The sequence below is a fragment of the Artibeus jamaicensis genome, unplaced genomic scaffold (assembly GCF_021234435.1).
Source record: "Artibeus jamaicensis isolate MK-2021 breed Jamaican fruit bat unplaced genomic scaffold, CSHL_Jam_final contig_1015, whole genome shotgun sequence".
Taxonomy (NCBI): Eukaryota; Metazoa; Chordata; class Mammalia; order Chiroptera; family Phyllostomidae; genus Artibeus; species Artibeus jamaicensis.
The window spans coordinates 5,451,125-5,474,950 of NW_026521194.1; the positions used below are offsets into that span (position 1 = coordinate 5,451,125).

General features: G+C 40.5%; 1 protein-coding gene across 1 annotated transcript in view; it reads left to right on the top strand.

Annotated features, from left to right (window-relative positions):
* Window positions 1–1,067: 1,067 nt before the first annotated feature.
* Window positions 1,068–23,826, top strand: part of FARSB (phenylalanyl-tRNA synthetase subunit beta) — a 51,567-nt gene continuing 28,808 nt past the window's right edge. The window contains exons 1-15 of the mRNA XM_037147489.2: window positions 1,068–1,176; window positions 4,686–4,741; window positions 5,750–5,904; window positions 6,334–6,403; window positions 6,994–7,109; window positions 9,357–9,507; window positions 10,315–10,423; window positions 11,372–11,442; window positions 12,832–12,893; window positions 13,789–13,840; window positions 15,373–15,434; window positions 15,698–15,905; window positions 16,375–16,455; window positions 19,752–19,844; window positions 22,324–22,441. Coding sequence (XP_037003384.1) covers window positions 1,119–1,176; window positions 4,686–4,741; window positions 5,750–5,904; window positions 6,334–6,403; window positions 6,994–7,109; window positions 9,357–9,507; window positions 10,315–10,423; window positions 11,372–11,442; window positions 12,832–12,893; window positions 13,789–13,840; window positions 15,373–15,434; window positions 15,698–15,905; window positions 16,375–16,455; window positions 19,752–19,844; window positions 22,324–22,441 — 1,462 coding nt within the window. The 5' untranslated portion in view covers window positions 1,068–1,118. The remainder of the gene's footprint in view (window positions 1,177–4,685; window positions 4,742–5,749; window positions 5,905–6,333; window positions 6,404–6,993; window positions 7,110–9,356; window positions 9,508–10,314; window positions 10,424–11,371; window positions 11,443–12,831; window positions 12,894–13,788; window positions 13,841–15,372; window positions 15,435–15,697; window positions 15,906–16,374; window positions 16,456–19,751; window positions 19,845–22,323; window positions 22,442–23,826) is intronic.

Genomic DNA, 23,826 nt, shown 5'->3' on the forward strand with positions numbered 1-23,826 from the left:
CTACTCTAGTGTATAAATTCTCCATGGCTGCTGCAACCAATTATTACAAACCTAGTGGCTTAAAACAAAGAAATTTATTCGCATTGTTTTGGAGATCGGGAGTTCAGTATAGGGCTGTTCCAAAGGCTTAAGGGAGAACCTTCCTTGCCTCTTCAGTTTTTGGTGGCTGCTGGCATTCCTTGGCTTGTGGCCACATCACCCCAAGCTCTGCTTTCTGTTTCTTTGTCAAAATCTCCCTCTGCCCCCTTCTTATGAGAACTCCCGTGATTGGATTTAGGGCCCTTTCTAATAAATCCAGGATACTCCCGTCATTTTGAAATCCATAACCTGCGAAGACTCAACTTAAGGCAACATTTACAAGTTCTGGGAATTGGGATCTAACATCTTTGGGGCGGGGGGGTGGGGGGGATGTTAGAGTTTATTCTGCCCAATACATTCAGGGTTGTTAGGAGGAAATATGCTAATGCTGGCAGAGGACTGAGCATAGCATTAGCTTAGCAGACAGCACTGAATAAATGTCAGTTTCCTCTTTTAAAAAGGGTCTCTTATGAGGCCCTTGTAGGGCTGCTGTAAGTTGAAACAAAACACAGGTATAATGCTTAGAAGTGTACAGCGGAGACTAAGTTGAATGAAGTAAAAGCTGAGGACTGTTACACACTCTCCCGCTCTCTTTACTCAAATTTGCACAACCTTCCCCCTGGATACCTCAAACTCCGCCCACCCACAGTCTCCCCACTTCCCCGCCAGGATTCTCTACCTTGAGGCCCCGCCCCCTTACGCCCCCTCTTGCTCCGCCCACATAGTTTGACGTAATTTCCACGGCAAGTTTGAAGCGAGAGGGCCTTTACTGTCTGTCTAGTGTACTGCCCACCAAATCGTAGCCTAGTCTAATCAATTCTGTCTACTATACCAGCTTCTAGTTTATTCACACAATTCATATAGATTTACCGAGCATAATAATGGTAATTTCCTTGCCTTCATATAGAAAAGAAAAGTAAAAGCTGTTGGAAGAATACTGGCAATATTCAAGACAGCCTAGCGAGGAGGACCGGGTCCTACTGTTTTCGGTCCGGAAGACTGGACTCGCTCGCCGCACAGGCGCAGTGGACTCACTCGCCATGCCGACTGTCAGCGTGAAGCGGCATCTGCTTTTCAAAGCACTGGGCCGGACCTACAGTGAGTGCCCGCCCCGTGGCTTGGGCTCTTTGCCTCTTCTCGGAGGCTGGGAGGTCCCCCCACCCCCACTCCATCCAAAAGGGCATCGTGGCATTGTTCATGCAGCTAGACTGTTTTGGCATCGGGTAGTCGGGGGGAGAGGTAGCGGATGGCCAAAGTGGCGGGTCTGGCCTGATGTAATCTCTCGAAACCGGTCTCGCCCGCACGTGTCTGGCTCGCTCTGTCATTCATTCAGCGTTCTCGCGTGGAGCGCCTACTCCATGCCCAGTGTGAGGGGTCGATGGGGATGAAGCCCCAACTTGCCTCCCGCGTGTAGCTCGCTGAGGGCGATAAGAAGAGCAGCTCCGTTCCTGAGGGATGGGAAAAGGTTGAGCGGGAGGGGTGACGGCATTTTGTTTTTATTATTAATAATTGTGAACACCAGGTTGTGTGGTAGGCACTCTTCTGAGCTCTTTGGGGACACAGCAATGCACATGACACATAAGGTCTACTCGCGCGTTCTGATGAGGGAGGCAAACAGTAATGAACTAGAACATAAAGAAAATGACTGCGGATAATGTTAAATTCGATTAAGGGAACAAAAAGGATACTGTGCTAAGAACAATATTAGATAGGGTGGTAACGTTTGAGCTGAGACCTAAATGACTAGGAGTCTGCTTGGCGGACGTAGTTTTCATGCTACACTTCACCTTTTCTTCAGTTCTAAATATACTACCATATAAAAGGGGAGGAGGATGTTAAGTGCAATTACCAGCTACCCTATAGTTGTAGCAGTTGAAGTTACATCTGTCCGCCCCATAATTATCAGTTAGTATAAAGATTGAATGTGGCACTTGATTTGTGAGTTATCTTTCGTTTTAGGGCTCAATATAGTAAGATAGCCCTAGGTGGTTGAACAGGTACTGCTTCCTAGAATAAGATACTAAGGCGAAAATAAAGCTAGCTTTTAAAAACAGTTCAAAAGGTGTACTTTTGGGTACTATGTATTCTTGAAGTATTATTTTCCCTAGAGTTCTGCATAGGTACTACTTCTGCCCTCTGAACTTGTCTCTAATTCCCTACACTTTTTATTTCATGATATTTATATTTATATTTTTTACTCATCCTAAATCGTATTCACTTTAAGGGTATACAACGTACCTGAGTTGCATAAGGTGGTATGTGGCAAATATTTGTTCAAGATGTTGATCAGTTCCCACCAGGCATCCATCTCTGGGAAAGAAAGATGTAATCCACGTTTTACACCAAGGGTATGAATACCATTCACTGGGGACCTGTGTTATTCCCAGCCCTAGTTAATGGTACCCCCACTGGAGACGTGGGAGTCTTCTAGACTCTTGTTCACTCACTGACCCCGCCTTCCATTCAGTCCTCAAGCCTTACAGGTTTTGCCTCTAACATTTCTCACACTCTTCCTTCTTCCTGGTGCCCACTGCTGCTTTAACCGAGTCCTCGCAGTGTCACCTGTACTGTTGCGGTAAAATCCATGCCCCAGTCCATCTGCCACCTCACCACTGTTCTTTAAAATGCAGATCTAAGGATGCCTTTGCCCAGCTAAAAGTCCTTCACTGGAACCCCCCGTTACTGGCCAGCAGGACAGAGGACAAATCCCTGGGCGTGTTATGACATGGCTTCAGTTTACATCTTCTACTCTCTTCCTCACATGAACTTACCCTCCATCCATATTGAACTTTATGAATTTTCTGGACTGTTGTCTCCTTACTATCTCTGCTTAATGAACTCATCCTTTTTCTGAAGGCTTAGCTGACCCTAAGTGGAGCTGATTATGTCCTCTGTTACCACCACTGTACCTTGCACTTAATTATATTTACACATCTGGTTGTGAGAAAATAGTTAACGTCAGAATTGTGTTTTATTTGTCTTTGTAACCCTGGCACTTAGTACAGTGGCTGGCATATAGTAGGTATTCAATAAATGTTTGTTAAATTGATTTAATATTGGGATCTGGAGTGTTGTCTTTAAGATTTTTTAATTTATATATATTTTTAGAGAGAGGTAGGAAGGGAGAAAGGGAGGGAGAGAAACATCAATGTGTGGTTGCCTTTTGTGTGCCCCCTACTGGGAACCTGGCCCACAACCCAGACATGTGCCCTGACTGGGAATCGAACTGGCGACCCTTTGGTTCACAGGTCAGCGCTCAACCCACTGACCAGCTAGGGAAGGGATCTGGAATCTTTTCACTAGAATATGAGGGAAGGGCCCACCCAAAAAATGGACTTTATTTGTAAAAAATTGTGTACTTATTCTTACATGTTTAAACTTTAGTCATTGTCAGTTCCTCTCCATTTGATGCAATGCACCTTTGGAGATGTTTTTTCCCTGCTCAAAAGAGTTTTGAACTCATAGATTTTGATGCCTTTTACTGCTACTACTGTCTTTTGTTCTACCTCTTCCACATCCCCTTTGAGGACTTTTTTCATCCAGGGAAACAAACAAACAAACAAAAAAGTTGCCCCGGGCGAGATCAGATCACTAGAGAGGGTGGGGCATAGGGTGGATCTTGCTGTTTTTGGTCAAAAAGGGCAGAACATTCAGTGCATGGGTGTGGGCAGGTGCACTTGTAAATCACCCATCATGAAATGGGCAAACACACAGAAAGAGTCTTAAAAAAAAAAAAAAACAACTGGCTGAAGCCAGATACAGCCTTTCACAACACCAGCTGGTACACTGACTGCTACAACAGGGTTCCCAGAACACTCACCTATCAGGGGAAGCCTGTTTACAGGGGGCCCCCCTCTAGAAGATTATTCTGTTTTGGGGGGTGCCCCCTCATATACTGATAATGATGCTTTGTGTTAGATTTTTTGGGAATGAGGAAACCCTCAAAATACTGTATCAGGTAGAAAACTGGAATATAACTTGAAACTAATGAAGAGAACTGTTAATTATTGCAGACCTACCACATTTCAGGGGACTGCGATGAGCCCATTATCTGCATGAACTTATTTCAAGTTTTCAAATTGTCGTATGCTATAAATAAATGGATATAAAATGCAACTTTATCGATGAGGCGTTTTGATCCACTTTATGGATGAGGCATAAGAATGAGAATGTTCGTATAAGGTGCCAAGCTCTCAGAACTGGGAAACGGGATAGTCAGAATCTCTAACTCTTGATTGACCTGGCTCCAAAGCCGACTCTCAGGCTGCCTGAGAGAATTTTGAGTGATAAAATTTATATGACATTATTCCATTGTGTTGGATCTGTGATTTGGAGCCTTCACATTTGATCCTTATTTAATACATTACTTTCCTTCTAAGTAAACGTAGACTCCCCAGTTCAGGTAACGTAAGTCTGTAGTTGATGTTTGATGAATCAATTTTAAGAGTTGTGTGTGTTTTTTCTTATTAAAAATTGTTAAGCTTTGTTTTTAAATGATGATATCTGATTACTGATATTTAGCATGCCTGGTATAATAAAAAAATGGAGTTTATATGCTCTTCATTTATGCTGATCAGATTAAAACAATGTTTTTTTTTTTCCCTTAGCTGACGAAGAATTTGATGAACTATGTTTTGAATTTGGTTTGGAACTTGATGAAATCGTATGTATTAGATATGTATTTTTCTGATATTCTGTGTTTAAGCCCATTTTGCTATAGTTTATCTTTGTTACCTTATGGTGAGAACACTTGTGGGCCATGGTGACCCTGTGTTCCTCTATGTTAAGGAGCTGAGTTCTGGTTCTGAGACTGTCTGTTGCTTTGCTTGAAATCTCAAAAGGGGTCCGTGCCTTTTTCCGTGTGTAGCACCTGGCTGCTGCCTAGGAGCTGGGTGGGCCATCTCAAGCAATCGTAGAATCAGAGTGAGCTCCTTGGCAGTGCGGTGCCTTATTATTGCAGGTACCTCACTGAAGGGGTATCATGTGGAAGGGGCCCTGGGAGTGTTGCTTCAGCCACAGTTCAGTTGCTGTCTCCTTGGCCTCCAGCTCCCCCTCCTTCATTCTCTGTCCCCCACCACACCTTCCTTTATGCATATTTAACCAGTGTTAGTTCATTCCTAATTCATTACTGTATACACTGATCTCGTAAAGTGACCTCTTTTTGAAGAATGGCTTATAGAAATGATTATGAAGCATTTTCCTAGTTTTTGATTGTTTAATGATTAAAATATTTTAAAAGTGGCTTTATTGACAAACTATCTTAACTAATATTGATGATGTATTAAAGATGAACTTATGCTAAAAAGGTACTTTAATGTTATTAAAAACAATTTTTTATTTATAGATTTTAGAGAGAGGGAGGAAAGGAGCAAGGAACATCAATTTGTTGTTCTACTTGTTGATGCATTCAGTGTTTGATTCTCGTATATGTCCTGACTGGGAATTGAACCTGCAGCCTTAGTGTATCGGGACAGTATTGCCACCAACTGAGCTACCGGCTCATTTGTGGTATTCTCGAATGAATGAGGATGCTACATGTGCGAACTCAGTAAAACTCATTTTTTTATGTTTGTTGTGGAAAAAAATCTGTGTAAGGGGGTTACTGGTTTATAGTTCCAACAAGTAGTTTTTCCAAGTAATTTAGATTAATTTAATTTTTTGCTTGTTCTAGACTTCAGAGAAGGAAATTATAAGTAAGGAACAAGGTAATGAAAAGGCAGAGGGGGCATCTGATGTCGTTCTTTACAAAATTGACGTCCCTGCCAATAGATATGATCTCCTGTGTCTGGAGGGATTGGTTCGAGGGCTTAAAGTCTTTAAAGAAAGGTAAGGGAATATATTCACTAAATACTTTGCCAAAGTGGATGTTTTTTCTTCACCTGTCCGTATTAGCAACTCTCTAAGTTTCCAGAAAAAACCTTGTTGGACAGGTACACAGGTCTGGTTTTGTGTAGAGGGGTGTTTGGTGGGTGAGATTCGCATAGGTTGTAGCCATTTGAAACTTTGTCTGGGTATTGAGTCACAACCTTTCATTTTGGGAGCATATTTTAATACTGAAGTGGTTAATAGTTTTATGGGAAACTTTAAATCTTAGGAAGCTTGTTAGCTTTTTAAAAAAATATTCAGTTCAAATTTGATTTGCTCTAACTTCAGCCTATTGTCTTAGTTCTGTTCATTTTGTTTACACAGAGAATGTAATTAACTTTTCAAATGTTTTGGTTAATAATGAGCAAGTTTGTTTTAATATTATTTTAGGATAAAGGCTCCAGTGTATAAACGGGTAATGCCTAGTGGAGAAATCCAGAAACTGATCATCACAGAAGAGGTAATAAGGATGAAATCTTATTTTCCTTTGAAAAGTCTCTTTTGTATATATATAAAATGGGGAGGAAAAAAGAACAGAGCTGAATTCTTCTGCCAAATATAATTTCTTTGATGATTTGCAAAAATGGATGTATATTTAACCTCTAGCTTTTAAATATTGTCAATTTGTTTGTATCAAGAATGAAAGGGAACAAAACCATCTGTTTTCTATGAATAACTTTGGAAAATAACATCCAAATGTTTATTTAAATTACATTTGAGGTATATTATTTAAATTGTGGCATAGTAATAAAATTAAAAAGACACTTTGAGGTGGCATTATTTGGCTAAAAAAAAAATACCAGCTATGAGCAAACTACTTACTTAAAGGTTAATTTTTCTTAATTATTTAGTAAATTTTCAGAATTCTTACTGACTGGAAATTCCATGAGGACAGTGACTTTGTCTTTTGTCATATTTGTTTTGTTACTTGTTGGTTGAATGAATATACACTTGTTTGAATGAAAGTTTGTGATAATGTCCTTCTGTTATAAGATGTATCACAGAGAAGAGCTTTAACACTTACTGTCTCTAACACTTGGTGAATTTCAGACTGCTAAAGTACGCCCTTACGCCGTAGCAGCCGTTCTCCGAAATATAAAGTTTACGAAAGATCGCTATGACAGCTTCATTGAGCTGCAGGAGAAGTTACATCAGAACATTTGCAGGTGTGTGGCTGCACCTGCCTTTCTCCTTCCCTGCCTTTCTCCTACTCCTTTCTCTCTCTGCTCTTCCTCACTCCCCTTCTTCCCTTTCCAATTTCCCTCCTTCCTTGTATGCAGAACTTTTCAAGGCGTTTCTAAAGTAATAAAATGTGGGAGTAACAAGAGCTTAAATTTGCTTTGTCGGACAGCTAATTATAAATACTGCTTATAAATAGTGTATTCATGGAGAAATAAGAGACATTTTGGTGATACTATGGAGAGAAGAAATACCTAGTCCTAGAGATTTCCATGGTTTTTCTGTTTTTGGTTTTGGTTCAAATTGTTAGTAATGGATTATAGTACTAAATATTACACTATGGTAATGTGAAGTATGCTCTATTATCTTAAAAATAGAAAAGTTTTGGCTTGAATTTACTTTCTGAGTAAGTATAATTATAAATTGACAGCTAAAACTTGAGGCTTTTAATCGACCAAATTTTCTTACTGTGTGTTTGACATCACTACATCATTTTCCGTACAACTCAGTATAGTGATCTCCAAACATAAATAATTCCTGAACTCCTGAAGGTCGAGAAGCATAATGGTGAGAGTCCTGGAAATAATTCAGTATTTCAAAATCAAACACCAGGCTTTAGGTAACATCAATTTTTTTGTGTTGGTTCTGGAGTATATCAATATATCTCATTCTGATCAAAAGGTATGATTAATAGTTATGTAGATCTGAATAGAAATAGTAGAATTTTTTCTAATAAGTGCAGTTTGGTAAACCATGGAGACGAGAAGAGGCCTACGTGTGAGTGATGGGCTGGGTAATTCTTGAGTGAGTAATTCTCGAACACTTTTTTGTACTAGGAGCTTTAAAATCTGTGTGGTGTCTTGAAAATCTGGGTCATCTTAGCCTTGTGTTTGGTCAATCTTTAATTTATATGAACTTATTGAACCATATGTATTTCAACTTACAATAGTTTTGGAGTTATCTTTTAGAAGCATATAATTCATTGAGTAAAGAAGCACTTCCTTTTTGCTTGTCAACAATTTTGTTCAATGGAACCATATTTATTAAAATTTTAATGACTGGTCTTAGAGGTTGACCAAAATCAGTTTCTTACAAATTTTTTAAAAATATTTTATTTATTTATCTTTAGAGGGGAAGGGAAGGAGAGAGGGAGAGAAACATCAATGTATGGTTGCCTCTCATGTGTCCCCTGCTGGGAGCTGGCCTGCAACCCAGTCATGTGCCCTGACTGGGAATCAAACCGCGATCCTTTGGTTCGCAGGCCTGCGCTCAATCCACTGAGCTACGCCAGCCAGGGCTGGTTTCTTACAAATTTTAAAAACCATTTTATAGTTATTGTAATACAGACTTTAATGAAATTCTTGATTACCGATGCATGTTAATCTCTTTGCTGTGTATGTATAGGTATGCCTAAATATGCAGATATTTGCACATACTTCTAAAGCCAATTTTAAGAAATGTTGAGAACGCTGTAAATTCTGACCTACTTTCTCTTCGAATTGTCTGTTGGAAAACTTAGAGCCTAATCTGTGGCCCCCACTTGTTGGTAAAACTGGGCCTTTAGATTCTAATTTAGTATCTGAACAGCCTTCCTGGCTCTGTTTGATATCCCTACTTTTGTTTCTTTCTCTACTAATTTGTAACTTATTGTAAGTCCCTAAAATTACCTTAAATCCTTTGCGGATAAATCCTTTTCAGTAGAACAAAGAGCTTGTGCACTTTCCTTACACATTAAACTTTAAATGTCAACTAATAGTTCTTAAAATTAAATTTTCTCCACTATTAATGTAACATGTGACAGAAAATTCAGGAAAATATAGATAAGTCAAAAAATACAGCAGTTTGGTAGTTTATTCTAATTTAGTAAAAAAAATGATGTTTACTTCAGGACACTGATTGGAAATAAGGTTAAAAAACCCTGGGGGAGTGTCGACTCGGAAAATGTCCTATAACACAGGTCTTGGGAAGGCATACTAGTGAGGAATTTACTTCAGCTCCTGAAATCATGTCTTGTTAGTAGCTTTATAATTTCTCCTCACTTTTCATGGTTGTGAGACTTCGTTCCCTATTCTCCTCTGAAGTTGCCATCCAGCAACAGGCAATTTTGGGGAAGCGTCCAAAAACAGTTTTTAAAAACATAAGTCAGTTGTCTTTAGAATTTCTGCTTTGGAATATTCAGACCTCTCTTCTGTCTCTCCTTCTCTCTTCCTGTCTCCCTTTCTTTCAACCTTTAGGAAAAGAGCGTTGGTTGCTATTGGTACCCACGATTTGGACGCTCTGTCAGGCCCGTTTACTTACACTGCAAAGCGCCCTTCAGATATCAAGTTCAGACCTCTGAGTAAGACAAAGGAGTTTACAGCCTGTGAACTGATGAACATATACAAGGTAAATGCTCCTTTACGTTATGCAGCAGCTCTGAATAAATCTTGAAATTCCTTCAAAGTCAAGTCTGAGAATTATGGAAAGGTAACGAGTGCTTTAAAAAAGAGCAGTCTGGGCTCCAACTCAGAGATCTGACTATTTGATCTGGAGCCAGGTGCTGGGTATAGTTTCGTTTCCTTTTTACATTTTTATTGTCTTGGATGACTTTAATGTACAGCCGGGACTGAGAACCAGTGAAGTAGACTGTACCACACTGTACTATTCATATGTGAGTATGGTGAGAACTCCTGTAGGTATAAGGAGCAATGAGAATGAGCTGGTTTTTGTATGTGTGTTGGGGGGCAGCATTACAAACTGTCTGCCTCATGAATTTGATCTTATTGTCAAGCAGTGACGATGAATTCAGCAGTCGCTTTTAAGTTGCGCGCAACAGAGAAGTAGTGGGTATCATTCAAAAAAAGAGCAGCTGTTTTCCTTGGCCTGATTTGCCAGTGATTTCTTTTGATTTATTGAAACAGTTTTGTGACAGTGTTTGTTTTGATTGAGATGACTCAGGTGAACCAGTGCAAATCTGTTTTCACTGTTGAAAGTGACTCAGTTGTGTTCTCATGTCTTCCCAGCGGGAGGGGAGGCTGTGTACGGATGCGGAGATACTAACTTTTATTAGAAAATTGTAGCAACTTAGAACCCTGTAATTTGGTACAGGTTCATTTTATGACTTTCAGCCTTCTTCTTAGACTAGGTAGGTATATAAACTAATTACATCGATAGAAATAAAAAACTAATTTTGTCTGATTTCATTTTTTTCAGACTGACAACCACCTCAAACATTACTTACACATCATTGAAAATAAACCCCTGTACCCAGTTATCTACGACAGCAATGGTGTCGTCCTTTCAATGCCTCCGATCATCAATGGTGAGCTAGTTCTTAAGCAGCATAGAGTTTTGCGATCTCTTCATATTCTTCAGCATTTCTGTAGCATTCTCAATAGAATTGGCTGAATCAATCAAATTAACCCTTGATCTGAGAATCTCAGGTCTTTTGTAGATTTTTTTTTGTAATAGTTCTTTCCATTCCTTTATTCAGTGACATTTTACTTGGGATTTCTGTACAATTTGTGGATCTGTAACTATTTTTAAGTTCATAAATACTTTCTGATGCCAGTCTCTGGATTCTGTTACATTCCTCCAAAGGGTATTGATGTTTTGGTTTTAGGAGGTAATTCTCTTGGTTAAACTCGAAGTCAGATTCTGCTTTGTCTGTTTTACAGTTAAAAATGAAACCTTTTAAACTGAATTTTACCCTCATCTCTTTTCTGAAGGCTATTTTAATGAGGCAGCTTGAATGAAATTACAAAATTTAATGACGTTGAAGCCATAGATGTTTGCTTTTCTGGAGATATGACTGGGATTTAGTTGATTCACCACAGACAGTAGAGTCTTTGCCTTCTGAGATTTTGGACTCTAAGGGGTTAAGAATCTGAGGCTGGAGGTTAGCCAGATCCAACCTCAAATCTTAGCCTTGCTGCTTAATACTCTGTCATCACGGTGAATGAGCTTCATCTCTGAATCTTAGTGGTCTCTCTACAACTCTGTCATGGGTTGTGGTGGAGACGAGGTGAGACAACCTCTCTCAAGTGCTTGATACAGTGCCTGATGCCCCGAGTGCATTCAGTGAGGCCTGTTATTAGTTTTGTCCTGATTTCTGTAGCGGGGTTTAATGTTGTATCTCTCCTTACTTTGAGATCTTAGTTTATGTTGTGTTGTAAAGTAAATAAGTGTAGATTCTGTTTTGTAGAGCTTTTTAGTGCACTTATATTTCTAAAACTGATCGTTTTGTCATTACTGTTTGTGCCCATTATAGGAAATCATTCCAAAATAACAGTAAATACTAGAAATGTATTTATTGAATGCACAGGAACTGACTTTACTAAGGTAAATAAAACTTTTTTCCATTTTTGTATGGTTAGACATGATAGGTTTTACTTCTGGGCCAAGACTCTATGATTGAATTTTAAAATGTTTATTTTGAAGGTGGGGTTGTAGAAAATTAGATCCAACAGTTTGATTATGGTACTTTCATTCAGTTGACATGTTCAGTGAACACCACTGTCTCTTCAGTGCCAAGACTTTAATAGTGAGTTGCAAGTTCCTTGACTTCCAGGAACTGGTAGTTTGGGGAGAATTAGCCACATACCTAACTGTGAAACAGAACGGGATACGTATGTAATGTAATCTGTACAAATTGTGTATCTTAGTTGGCTTAATTGAAATGCCGAGTAATTTGGTAGCTTTGTATAGTTGGCAAAAAGTCTTTAAAAACGAACTGGCTGTAAAGAAACTTCAGCTTGCGAATTGCTGAAGGGCGTTGTGATACTGAGAACATGCAGAACACTAGCGGTGCACTCGCTCCCGGCCGCTGCATCAGTTGGGCTGGATGGCGATGGAAGCTTTTCTCTACGGCGTGTGATTTCTTCACTTGTGTTAAGCAAGGCGCAGAGTGAGGTGGCAGCTGAGCAACTAAGATGAACTTGAACTGCAGGAAGAGGCTGGAGTATAGAAGACAGATAAATGGCATTCATACACATGAACAGAATCAGACAGTTGTAAGCTGTTTCATTTATAACTTTTTTGTACCATATTTGCCTTGAGAAGTATTGCCAGTAATAGCCATACAAAACCATGTTTAAATTCATATATTAGACATCGGACATCTTTCTTGAAGCTTTTATATAAGAGTGAGGGATATATAAAAGCAAAACATATTCTAATAAGGTTACTGTATTTTTTCATGTTTTTTCAATTAAATTTATTTAACAAATCTCTATGGCCTTCAGTATATCAGGCATTGTTTTTTGTGATTGAGAGCTACATATTTTTTCATCCTTATAATAACCAAAACAGGCAGGGAATTTTATTATCTCCACTTAACAGTTGAAGAAACCAGGATACAAAGACCATAAGTAACTTTCCCCATCTGAGACTGGTAGTAAGCATTTGAGGCATCTGGTTGCAGACTTATGGTATTGGTAAGGGTTACCCCTTAGTTAGCCATATGTCTTTCTCAAAACATGGTGAATCCAAGGGACGGGTGTGGAAGTAAATGACTTGTCTCTGTGGCGGATTGTAACTCAGAAAACCACATAACGCTGAACACTTGAAGACAAGGACAGGCCTAATTTAGCTCCTGAGTGCTCGCGCCACGCCCCTTTTTATAATGTGTATGTAGGGGTCCATTTTTAGATATTTGGAAACTAAATTATATTAAAAATTCATTTCCATCTAAGTGAAGAGAGAATACCATATTTGTCTTTTTCTTTGCAGGCAAAAATAGTTCTTGATATTATTGTCACCATGTTCAGTGAATATTGTGAGAATCAATTCACGTAAGTTCGTATGGCACCTTTATCTATGGCCTGTTGTTCTGAAGGCAAAGCACAAAGGCCTTGTGCTCGTTTGATACAAAGATGAAAAATGCGTTCCTGTAACTAGAACATAGAATCCCTTTGGGAGCTAAGACGTAGGCATAAATAATATATAAAATGAGGGGTGATAAACACTTCAGCAAGTTTCAGTGATGTTCTGGCTGTCTGTAAGGACACATTACTTCCAGCTGAGGCAGCCTGGGTGGGCCACGTGGGGCCTCCACCAGGGGTCGGTGAGTTTGAGGATGGAAACCTGGTGGAGGAGCTGAACAGAGGTCGAGAAGCAAGCATATCAGCAAATCCTATATGCTGTAGGTATCAGTAAGATAACTGTAATTTTTTCAAAGCTAGTTCTTCATTTGAAATTTTATTTAACAAACTTATAAGGCTCTTACTGTGTACCAGCATCATAGTTTATTCTAGAATGTTAATTATAATACAAAATGTGTAACTGTAGAACTCAGGACTGAAACTGTATGAGCAGTATCAGTTTTTTTTTTAACTGATTTCCATTTTAGCGGCTGTGTCAGTCAGACCTCGTGGTGTGACACAGTGCCCTGGGACAGCCCGGCGCCCCTGTCAGCACTGACGGGAGTCCTGAGAGGGTGCGCACCAGCGGTGCTGGGAAATACGCGTGTGGAGTGGGCGCCACCGGGAGAGTTGGGAGAGTCGAGGGGGAGAATAGGGTAGTGAGGGTGTGCTTAGGAGGGTTAGTCCAGACAGTGGTGTGGAATGTGAACAGTTTGAATACCCAGGGGCTCCAGCTGTAGACCAAGTGAAAGATTTGTTAACCATACACATTTCCAAAGTTTATGGACCCTTTTTTTCTTAAGTATTTTATTTATTTTTTCCCCAGGGTTGAAGCAGTGGAAGTAGTTTTTCCTAATGGAAAAACATACACCTTTCCAGTAAGTACTTAAGAAGTGACTTGATGATGATGATACTGATGCTGATGATAATGGCTATAGTGTGCTTGTAGGCTGTCTGTTTATCTGTCCATCCATCCACCCACAGGCCAAGAACTATACTATGCATTACACGGATTTAGTCCTCACATTAAGCCTATGAGAGTGGGTGCTACTATTGTGCCCTTTCCAGAGGGATTCACAGAGACCTTGAATGTTAAATACCTTGCCTGTTACTATGAAAGGTGGGGCTAGGATTTAAGCCTGGCCAGTCCGACTTTAGCTCCCAACACACTACATTATATACCACAGCATTATATGGCCGTAATTCCCGTTATCTGCTGTAATAGATCACTGTAAATAAAAAAAATCATGTAAACCAGCATTATTCTTAATTTGGGGGCTGCTTTCCCCCCCAAGAGGGCTTTATAAATATAAAGGTGGCCACTGATAACGTGACAGCATCTCAGTCACTTAGTTAAGGTTCTGAGTCAGTGAGGTGCTGCCCTCGATGAGCTGGAGGGTTTTTTTTGGGGGGGGCGGATTTTTCACTATTTCTCTGTCATTTTCGAAGTAAATCAGCCTAGAAGGGTTTCTACTATTAATATTTAAATAGCTTTTAGAGTAGATAAAATCTGTCAACATCAAAACCTTACCCTTCCTTATGACATTGGCGTGTTGCATTGTCTTTTACTACAGAGTGTTAGCTATAATTCAAAACAAACGGGTAACTGTAGAAAGCATGACTGTGGTTATGGGCAGTATCTTTTTTAAAAATTTATTTTTGTAGCTGTTACCAAGTTAGCTTATGTTACATGACAGACTATCCAAAGAGTTGATGACTTAAAATAAGAATGATTCTTTTATTTCTCCATTCCCTGGTCACCTGGGTAGTTCTTTTGGCCTGGCCCAGCCTGGCTAGACTCTGCTGGGCTCGCCCCTGTGTAGTCAGCTGGTTGGTAGGCTAGCAGCTGGATGACCTCAGATGGCCTCACTGGCATGTCCCCTTCTGGCAGTGGGGTCAGCAGGTCGAGTGTCCCTCGTGTTCCAGCAGGATAGCTTGGTCTTCGCTGCATGATGGTGGTTGCAGGCTTCCCAGCAGCAAGAGAGCATGTCCAGGGCTCAGGCGCTTCTAAGCAAGCTGCCGTGTTGGCCAAAAGCAGTAATTTTGCTAGATTGAAAGTGGGGAGAAATAGACCCCAAGGCCACATAGACTGGAGGAATTTGTCGCCATTTATACAGTTCACCCACAGTAGTGGTTGGGATTAGTCAGAAATTGCTTTTTAGTCTGTTTTAATGTCTGATTTGAGAAGTTTTTCTTTTTAATGTGAAGAATTGCCAAGTATTAATAAAAGTGAAATAGGTAGCAGATTTATTCTTCCATAATAATGTCTTGAAACACCAAACCAGGTAATTTGAGTATCGGACAGTGTCTTGGGGGGAGATGAAACTGGAACAAGGAGTGGACATAGAAAGGGGCCAACACCGCCTCCAGCAGGGATGACTGAAGCTTCTCCAACCCTTTTCTCCTGAAGGAACTGGCGTACCGAAAGGAGGTGATGAGAGCTGACCTAATCAACAAAAAAGTCGGAATCAGGTATGCTCTGGAACCTCATTTATTTATGTACGGTTGGAGAGAATGTGAGAATGAAGCACACACGGGCTATTTAATTTTTCCTGAAAGAATGCTGGGAGACACCCTTTCAGAGTAAGAGAAATGTTAGGAAGACACCTGTTAGGATGTCTGCTCTCTAATGGAATTTAGAAAGAAAGGTTACTGTTTCAGTTAGTGGCATGTTTTAAAACAAAACAGAAACATGTTTTAAATAGTCCAGTGACATTTCTGTATTCCTATTTCAGAGAAACTCCAGAAAATCTTGCTAAGCTTCTGACCAGGATGTACTTAAAGTCAGAAGTCATTGGTGACGGGAATCAGATCGAGATCGAAGTCCCTCCGACCAGAGCTGACATCATCCATGCATGTGACATTGTAGAAGACGCGGCCATCGCCTACGGCTATAACAACATTCAGATGAGTCTCCCGAAAACGTACACCATAGCCAGTCAGGTAAGACCGCGCCCTTAAATAAACTCTCCTCGTTGTTAGAGAGTGACCGTCGAATGCCAGGGAGGCTTCCAGAGAAACAGAACACAGGAACTAAGCAGTATTTGGCTGCGCTGGGCTATGAGGGGCAGTTTGCGGTGCAGAGGACACAAAACAGATGCCCAACTGAGGAGAGAAGGTTGAAAACTTGTGACGACTAGTTCTTTGAAGAAAGACAGGTTTTGAGTGTGGGGCCCTTGGTGACTCGAACTGGGAGATTTCTTTTCTCAGCTGGGCCTAGAGGCAGAAGCTGTGCGTGGGGAGGTCAAGTGTAGGCCTATCGGTGGTGAGGGTGGGGAAGGGGTGGTGCTAGCAATGTGTCAGTAAGGATGGAAGAGTGGTTTTCCTTTTAGTGATATGCTCTGTATCGATCGCTTTTTTAAAAATACAGAATTTTACCACGGTGAATTAAAGTAAACTTTCTTTTTTCCAGTTTCCCCTTAATAAGCTCACAGAACTTCTGAGACATGACATGGCAGCCGCCGGCTTCACTGAGGCACTCACCTTTGCTCTGGTATGTTTCCAGGTGCTCTTTGCTCAACGGACTGTTTCCTCTGAAACTGTACTATCTCTTCTGTGATTCCTTATATGGATCTACAAAGTCTAGACTGCCAACATTTTCAGGTTTTAAGAGTAACTGTTATTTGAGATGGTACACATTTCTAAAGAAATGCTGAAAGATTTTTCTAGTCGCAGAAAAACATGAAGGACTAAAAAAGTGTCTTAAATACCAGATGACAACATATTTTACAGTTTCATATCAGTATCGATAGCTCACAGTGAGTTTTGTAACCACATTTCGCAGATTAGAACTTTCAGCCTTCACTTGGTGGGGCCTGTGTCCACTGGATGCCACCCTGCTGAGCGTGGGGACCGCTCCACATCAGACTCCTTTCTTTGTCTTTGAACACGTTCACAAGCATTTCTTTTGTGTTACAAAGCTGACATAAAAGGCCTAAATCAGCAAATGAATTTTATTTCAAAATCGGGAGGAAGTCCCCCTCCCCCTCCATATTGACCATTTGAAAAGAAGAAAATGTGCCTGTAATTTGTAGTTTCCTTTTCTCTGGCTGAGCATTTCTGGGGAGCTTAGTGTAGTTTTGAGGATTCAAGTAAGTTTAACTTACTGATGTAGGGCAAAAACCAAAACACACAAAGACATCCAAAACAAGCTACTTCTTCTTCTCCCTTCACCTCAATTCCAGCCAGTTTTAGAGTACTTACAGAAGGTGGTAGTGGGGACTCCTGCCATTACATGGGAGGAGGGTAAGGAGATGCAGCCTCTCCCACAGTCACCTGAGCGAGTATTCGTAGTTCACAGGATGTTAACATCAGAAGGGACCTTACAGGTCTAGTTTGGCACCTTGGTTTTTCGGATTCAACGATCATCTGTTCGACAGCATTTCTGTTGCATGTGTTGTATGTACATCAGGCACAGTGTCAGTGATGCCAAGGTGCCGAGAGAGGATGATGAGTACCTGACAGTCTACCCAGGCAGCAGGAAAACCAAGGCCAAAAACGCCACCTTCTCTGTGCTGTCATACTGTGTACACTAGGCTTGTCATAATGCCACATGGTTCATATGCGTACACAAGTGTACATAGGAGCTGCGAGCACTGATGACTTCATGGGAAATGAAATACAAACAGATACTTTGGGAAAAATATGTTATTTTTTTAATGTTATCAAGTGGCACAGAGTTTGACTTTGTGACTAGCCTCAGGCATCACAGGGAAGCCCATGGTCTCTCTGCCTCCTGGCATGTAGCTGCCCTGCAGAGTTGGTTCTGTACGGACTGCTTCTGTCCACGATCCCATCAGTCAGCAGTCCCTGTACGGAGGCCTTCCTGGCTCACACAGCAGGTAACGTAGGTAACTTGGCCCACTCCACACAGCCAGTCGGCTGTGAGCCAGGGACTTGGTCCAGGTCTAGCCGTACCCAGGGCCTGTGACTCAACTGTCCCACCAGGAGTGCCACTCTGATCAGCTGTCCAAAGTCTCTTCACCACATCCTTTACCACCAGGGGAAAGGAGTGGGGTGCGACAGAGCTTTAGATTTATAACTACAGTTTTCCTATAGGATTTTCATCATAAAAGGTATTTATGAAGTTACATACTTTCAGAGCAAAACGCAAGTTCTCTGAGTTTTTTATCTACTTTGCACAAGAGTATTAGCCCTTTTCCTAAAACCCAGCCATTGACTTCCCAGGTATAAGCAAGTCACATTTCATCATTAGGAGTTTTGCTGTCTGTATACTTGTTATAATATTTTCTTTTAAATTACCTTTTAAAACTAAATATCTGCTCTAGCCTTATTGTAAGATAATATTTGTAAAAATTGTGGTTCATTTACTTGATGTATTTTTGTAACACTTTAAAATAAACACATAAATATTAACTTTTAAAAAATATTCCTTCCTGTATACTAGCTACTGTCAGTTCAGGATACTTTGATTTACACTGCTTATTATTTCTATCCCTGATCATCCACTTTCATGGTCAAGTACAGGTCACTCAGATACCACCTAGCTGCAGCAACATGTGTCTGTTGAGCCTTTTACTTTTATTCAGACAGTACAAGTTCTTTTGGAGAGTAGGTTGCATCCTGTAAATTGCATTTCCTAATTAATTGAGTACATTATATCTAAATCTTGTAAAAACTTCCTCATTGGGAAAAATGCTTGTTCCTAGCGTGCTGGCCCCCATTTTCTACCCCTACCCCCTGGCAGATCAGGGCGCATTTCTGCTGCGCCTGGGTGTGGCCTCAGGTTCCTGCCTGAGAGCACTCGGCAGTGATAAAAGGAATCAACCCCGTGCTGGTTTTCTAAGTGAATTACGGGCCCGCTAGCCCTCGAAGATCACGAAGATCACGTTGTAGAACTGTGCAGTGAGCTGTATCATGGAGCACCAGGAAGTAATGCAGTGGTCTTGAGGGTGTGCTGGTGTCATGTGAAGTTTTAACAGTTAGCATTAATATATGTGATCATTAATTATTTTTAGTAATGATTTATTAATTACCATGTTAATAGTTTTTGATCACCAGATTTGTTGTGCCAAGCATTTTATTTGCATCATCTCTTCTCATTTATTATTAGCTTTGCTGTATGTAATAGTTTTAGTTTCATAACTTCTGCCTACCATCCTGGTTTTTAAGGGTGAGCACCTTTGTTTTTGATGGATGAGTGCTCAGAAGTTTATTTATTACCTGGAGCTTTATCACGTGCAGGGAAGTTAAATGGCCACTTGAATTTGACTCTCAGTCCTACTGTTCTGCCGTAAGTCAGTACGGATTTAGCAGAGCACAGTTGTAGTCAAAACAGAAAGCCACGGGGACTTCAGGGAGGGAGGGAGCTCTGACCGGAGTCATGAGGGAGACTTATGGAAGAGGTGGAAGCGGGTCGTTTCAGTGCAGCCCTGGGGGGTGGTAGCAAGTTGTCAGGAGGGTGTTTCAGGTAAAGGTAGGTGAAGAGTGTAGGGTTCCGGGACAGGTGAGGGTGTTGTGGGAGGGGAGACGGGTAGGGCAGAGGGAAGGCCAGCTCAGGAAGAGCCCGAGTGCGTGTTACACCACATCTCCGTGTGCATGTTCGCTTTAGCTCTCTGTCGGGGGAACGGTCAGTGTTAAATCGCACCTGCTGTGGCACTGAGTTATTTGATAAATGTTTACTCTTAGCTTACTCTGAACTCACTGATTTGAATAGAGAATCAGCATTGCTATAGACTGTCAAGTTGACTTTTATAGCATTGAATACTTTATTAAATTTGGCCATCACATTTCCATATCAAGCTATTTTGTATATATTGTATTTTTTAGTGCTCCAAGGAAGATATTGCTGATAAACTTGGTTTGGATATCTCTGCAACACAGGCAGTCCATATAAGTAACCCTAAAACAGCTGAATTTCAGGTAAGAATTGTCAGTAGATAAGTATTTCGGTAAGTATAAATGAGGCAGCACATGAGTTATGAAAAATCTCATACTGTTATACCTCATGTGGCAAAACAGCGCTTTTTAAAAATCTCTTCTTGGATAAGTTTGTAAGTTCTTACTTTACTGACAAAAATTCGTAAAAGTTTAAAATCTTTTCTTGATTAACTTTATAGCTACTTCTTACTTGCTTTATGTGTTGTCTAGCCCGGTCTGGTCTGAACTTTGCATTTTATAATCGATTTATTAATACTCTTTTCAGATTTCATCTTTTCCACCTACTTATAATAGATGAATCAACACCTCTTCCCAGTATTTCCCTTAAGGTGTTCATTTTAAAATTAGTTGTTACATCAGTTCTTGACTCTGCTGCCTGTGTCTTCCACTGTAATTAATTGTCTAGTAATTGTTTATTGGCAGTTTCATAAGGAGTTTAGGAATAGTTACATGAGAATGATATTATATCAGTAGTAAATGTTAACTGATCTACGTTATAGATTAGGACATTAACTATAAAGAGCATTTCAAGGTTATAATATATCTTTGCTTATTAGTGACTTCACATCTCTTTGGTGCCAATAAGCTCTCATTCTGTTTTTCTTGCACACCCACAGTCTAGAGGGAAGAGCAAGGGTGGAGGTCTGAGATGGAAAGCTCCTTTCAGTGTGTGGGTGTGTGGCTGGATTGCAGGAAGCCAAGGGGAATGGCAAGGGTTGAGGTTGGAGAGGGGCCGGGGCCAGGTTCATATAGGGTCCGGTGTCAGGTATGGATTTTATTCAAAATTGTATGGATCTATTAGGTATTTTTGAGCAGGGTAGTTTCATGATCTGATGTAGGCTTTAAAGGATCACTCTGTGGAGAGCAGAGCATGAAGTGGCAGCAGAGAAACCAGCGTCAGAAGCTCATGCAAGAGACTGGGGAAAAGATAATGGCGTTGGAGTCTGCAGACCCCAGGCTCTGGGTGGTGCCGTCACACCATCGCTCTGACACCATCGCTCTGACACCCTGCTGGGGACACGATGTCTCCGCAGCTGACATGTCTCATCTGCCGAGAACTAGAAATTTATTTCACAGACAAAAGCAGAGAAGCTTTGTGGTTCTACGTTTGTTTGTTTGTTTGTTTGTTTGTTTGTAAGAACTGAGATGTATATTTTTACTTTTTGGCTACTCAGCAGGAAGCCCCAGTCACCACCTGCCCAGAGCAGCTGCATAGTTTCCTGGCACCTGCACATTTGCGATCTGTTTTCCTATTTGTCCTGGTGTTTTCGTTGCATTTACGTTTTCCCTGGTTCCGGTTTCTAAATTCTTGATTAATTCATATTTAATCTATTTAAATACAGGTTTGGGTAAAAGTAGGTTTACAGTTGTGAGTATGTGAAACAGAGTTAATTCTTATGTTATTTGTTAATTAATTGTATTATTTTCCATATGAACAACTGTAAACCTATTTTTGTCCCACCCTGTATTTATATTTCTTATAATCTACCTCAATTTGTAATATAAGGCAGGATATGAAAATTTACATATTTGAAATCTTGAAAGCTAACTTTAATTTTAAAAATGATAAAATAACAATGCTAGATAGAAGCAATTGTATTTGTTATAATATTTGTTTATCACTTACTTTTAAATCAAATTTATGATTTTTTATTTTGTGAGTTCGAAGGTCAGAACACTTTTAGTTTTTTGAATGACCCGAAATTGAAAAATAAAAATGAGTTGGCTGTTGTTATAGCCGTATGTTTAACCAATTCTTTGTTTTTACTTTTAACAAGATAAGTGTTTAATTAATTGTGAAAAATGGCGAATATTTAAGCATTGCATTTTCCAGAAGAGTCTTCCTGTGAAGCCGTGGGTCTTTTGGCTCTGTCTTCAACCAAGGACACTAGTTCCCCTTTCATATCTGTGGGTTTGCTTTCCTTGGATTTAGTAACTTGCAGTCAACCCAGTCTGAAAATACTAAATGTAAAATTTCAGAAATAAACAGTACATTAATTTTAAATTGCAGCTGTCCTGAGTAGTGTGATGAAACCTTGCCCCCCCCCCCCCCGTCCCTCTCCGTCCCATCTGGGACATGAATTATCCTTTTGTCCAGCACGTCCGTACTGTTATATATATACTGCCTGCCACTTAGCAGCTGACTGGGTTATCAGATTGGCTGTTGAAGTATGGCAGTGCTTGTATTCAAGTAACTTTTATACTTAATAATGGCCTCAAAGCACAAGAGCAGTGATGCTGGCAATTCAAATGTTCCTAGGTGAAGCCATAAACTTTATCATAGGCATGTATGGACAGGGGAAATCACAGGATATACACATGCACACATATACAGGGTTTAGTACTGTCTGTGGTTTCAGACACCCACTGAGGCTCTTGGACGTATCCCCTGATGAGAAGGGGGAAGTACTGTGTGTTTGGTTCCTGTTTGGTCAGTGCAGTTTCCTGTCTTTTCCTGTAGGTGGCACGCACTACCCTTCTTCCTGGCCTCCTCAAGACCATTGCAGCGAATCGGAAGATGCCCCTTCCCCTGAAACTGTTTGAAATCTCTGACATCGTAGTAAAAGATTCTAGCAGAGGTAAGAATGAGCCACCTTTGGTTTGTATACCTAGAGCATTTTTTTATTATGAAAATTTCAACTGTATATAGAAGTAGAGAAAATAGTATAATTACCCTCATGAATCCAATACCCAGCTTCAACAGTTATCAAAACCTGGCTAAGCTTCTTCCATTTACGCTCCAGCCCACTTCCCCATATTATTTTAATGTCATTCCTAGACATAACATTGCACCAGTAAATAGTATTGCTTTCTCAACAATAAGGCCTGTCATTTTTGTTTTTTCTGAATAACCCAAATAACAATATCATACCTCACTATCATTAGACATTTAACTAGCATTTCAATTTTCACAATTGTTTCATAAATTTAATTTTCACAATCAAATTGAATCAATCCAAGCAAGGTCCAGATAGATATGTGGTTACTCCATCTCTTATTTCTTTTACAAGAAAGCAAATTTTAGCAAAGAGTTTAATAACATTTTGGAAGAGCCAAACATCATCCCTGTTTCAACCCCTGTTGAAACCAGAGCCCTGTTGAAAAGTACTGGGCTGTTTCTTTTTTCCTTGTATGATACGGTTTATGTGTATGTCATGTTAAGGCACTGTATGTCCGCCCTTCTGGTTTGGCAGTGACTGTCACCACCACTGGTGTCCTGATGACTGTTTTGCCAGTTGGCGACTGTGAGTGTGTTTTACTAGTTTTTGTCTCTTTTGAGTATGGTCTGGACTTGTTAGTAGAGCGAGTTGTTTGGCTCAGACTTGGGAGATGATCACTTAACAAATGGGTGTTTAGTGGGTGCTTACGCCTCATTGCCGAGGAGGTCTGTCTTAGTCAGCTTCCTGTGTCCCATTCAGACTTCTCCTTGTCTGCAAACGCACCTGAGTCTGCCCGTTTTGAGCTGCATACGAGGTCCTCTCTTGGTGAGCGGTCCTCTCAAATGACCAAATTGCTGGCAGTATTTGCTTGGTTCCCAGGAATTAACAGCTCAAGTCCCAGAGGTGTTTATTCAAGCCAGACTACAGAGTTCCAGTGTGTTCTGATGAGTCAGTGAGCAAAAGCAGAGGCCTGTTTCCTGACCTCTGTCTGTGGACTGTCCCTGGCAAACTGTTCAGCCAGTGCAGGGTTGCACCTGCTCCCCAGTGAGCAGCCGGCTTTCCTGAACAGCATCACCTCACGTTTACATGCTGCCTTTTACTTTTCAAAAAGAGTTGTTTAAACATACTTCTTCACTTTTGATTGTTAAGCCATCTCTTTGAGGTAGATGGTACAAAAACACTGGCCGCTTTGAATATATAGGAAAATGAAGACAGAAAAAATGGTTATTTTCCTAAGCCTTCCCGAGTCTTGGCTTTGGAACTAGGGTTAGAATTTTGATCTCCACGCATGTATCCTTAGAGGA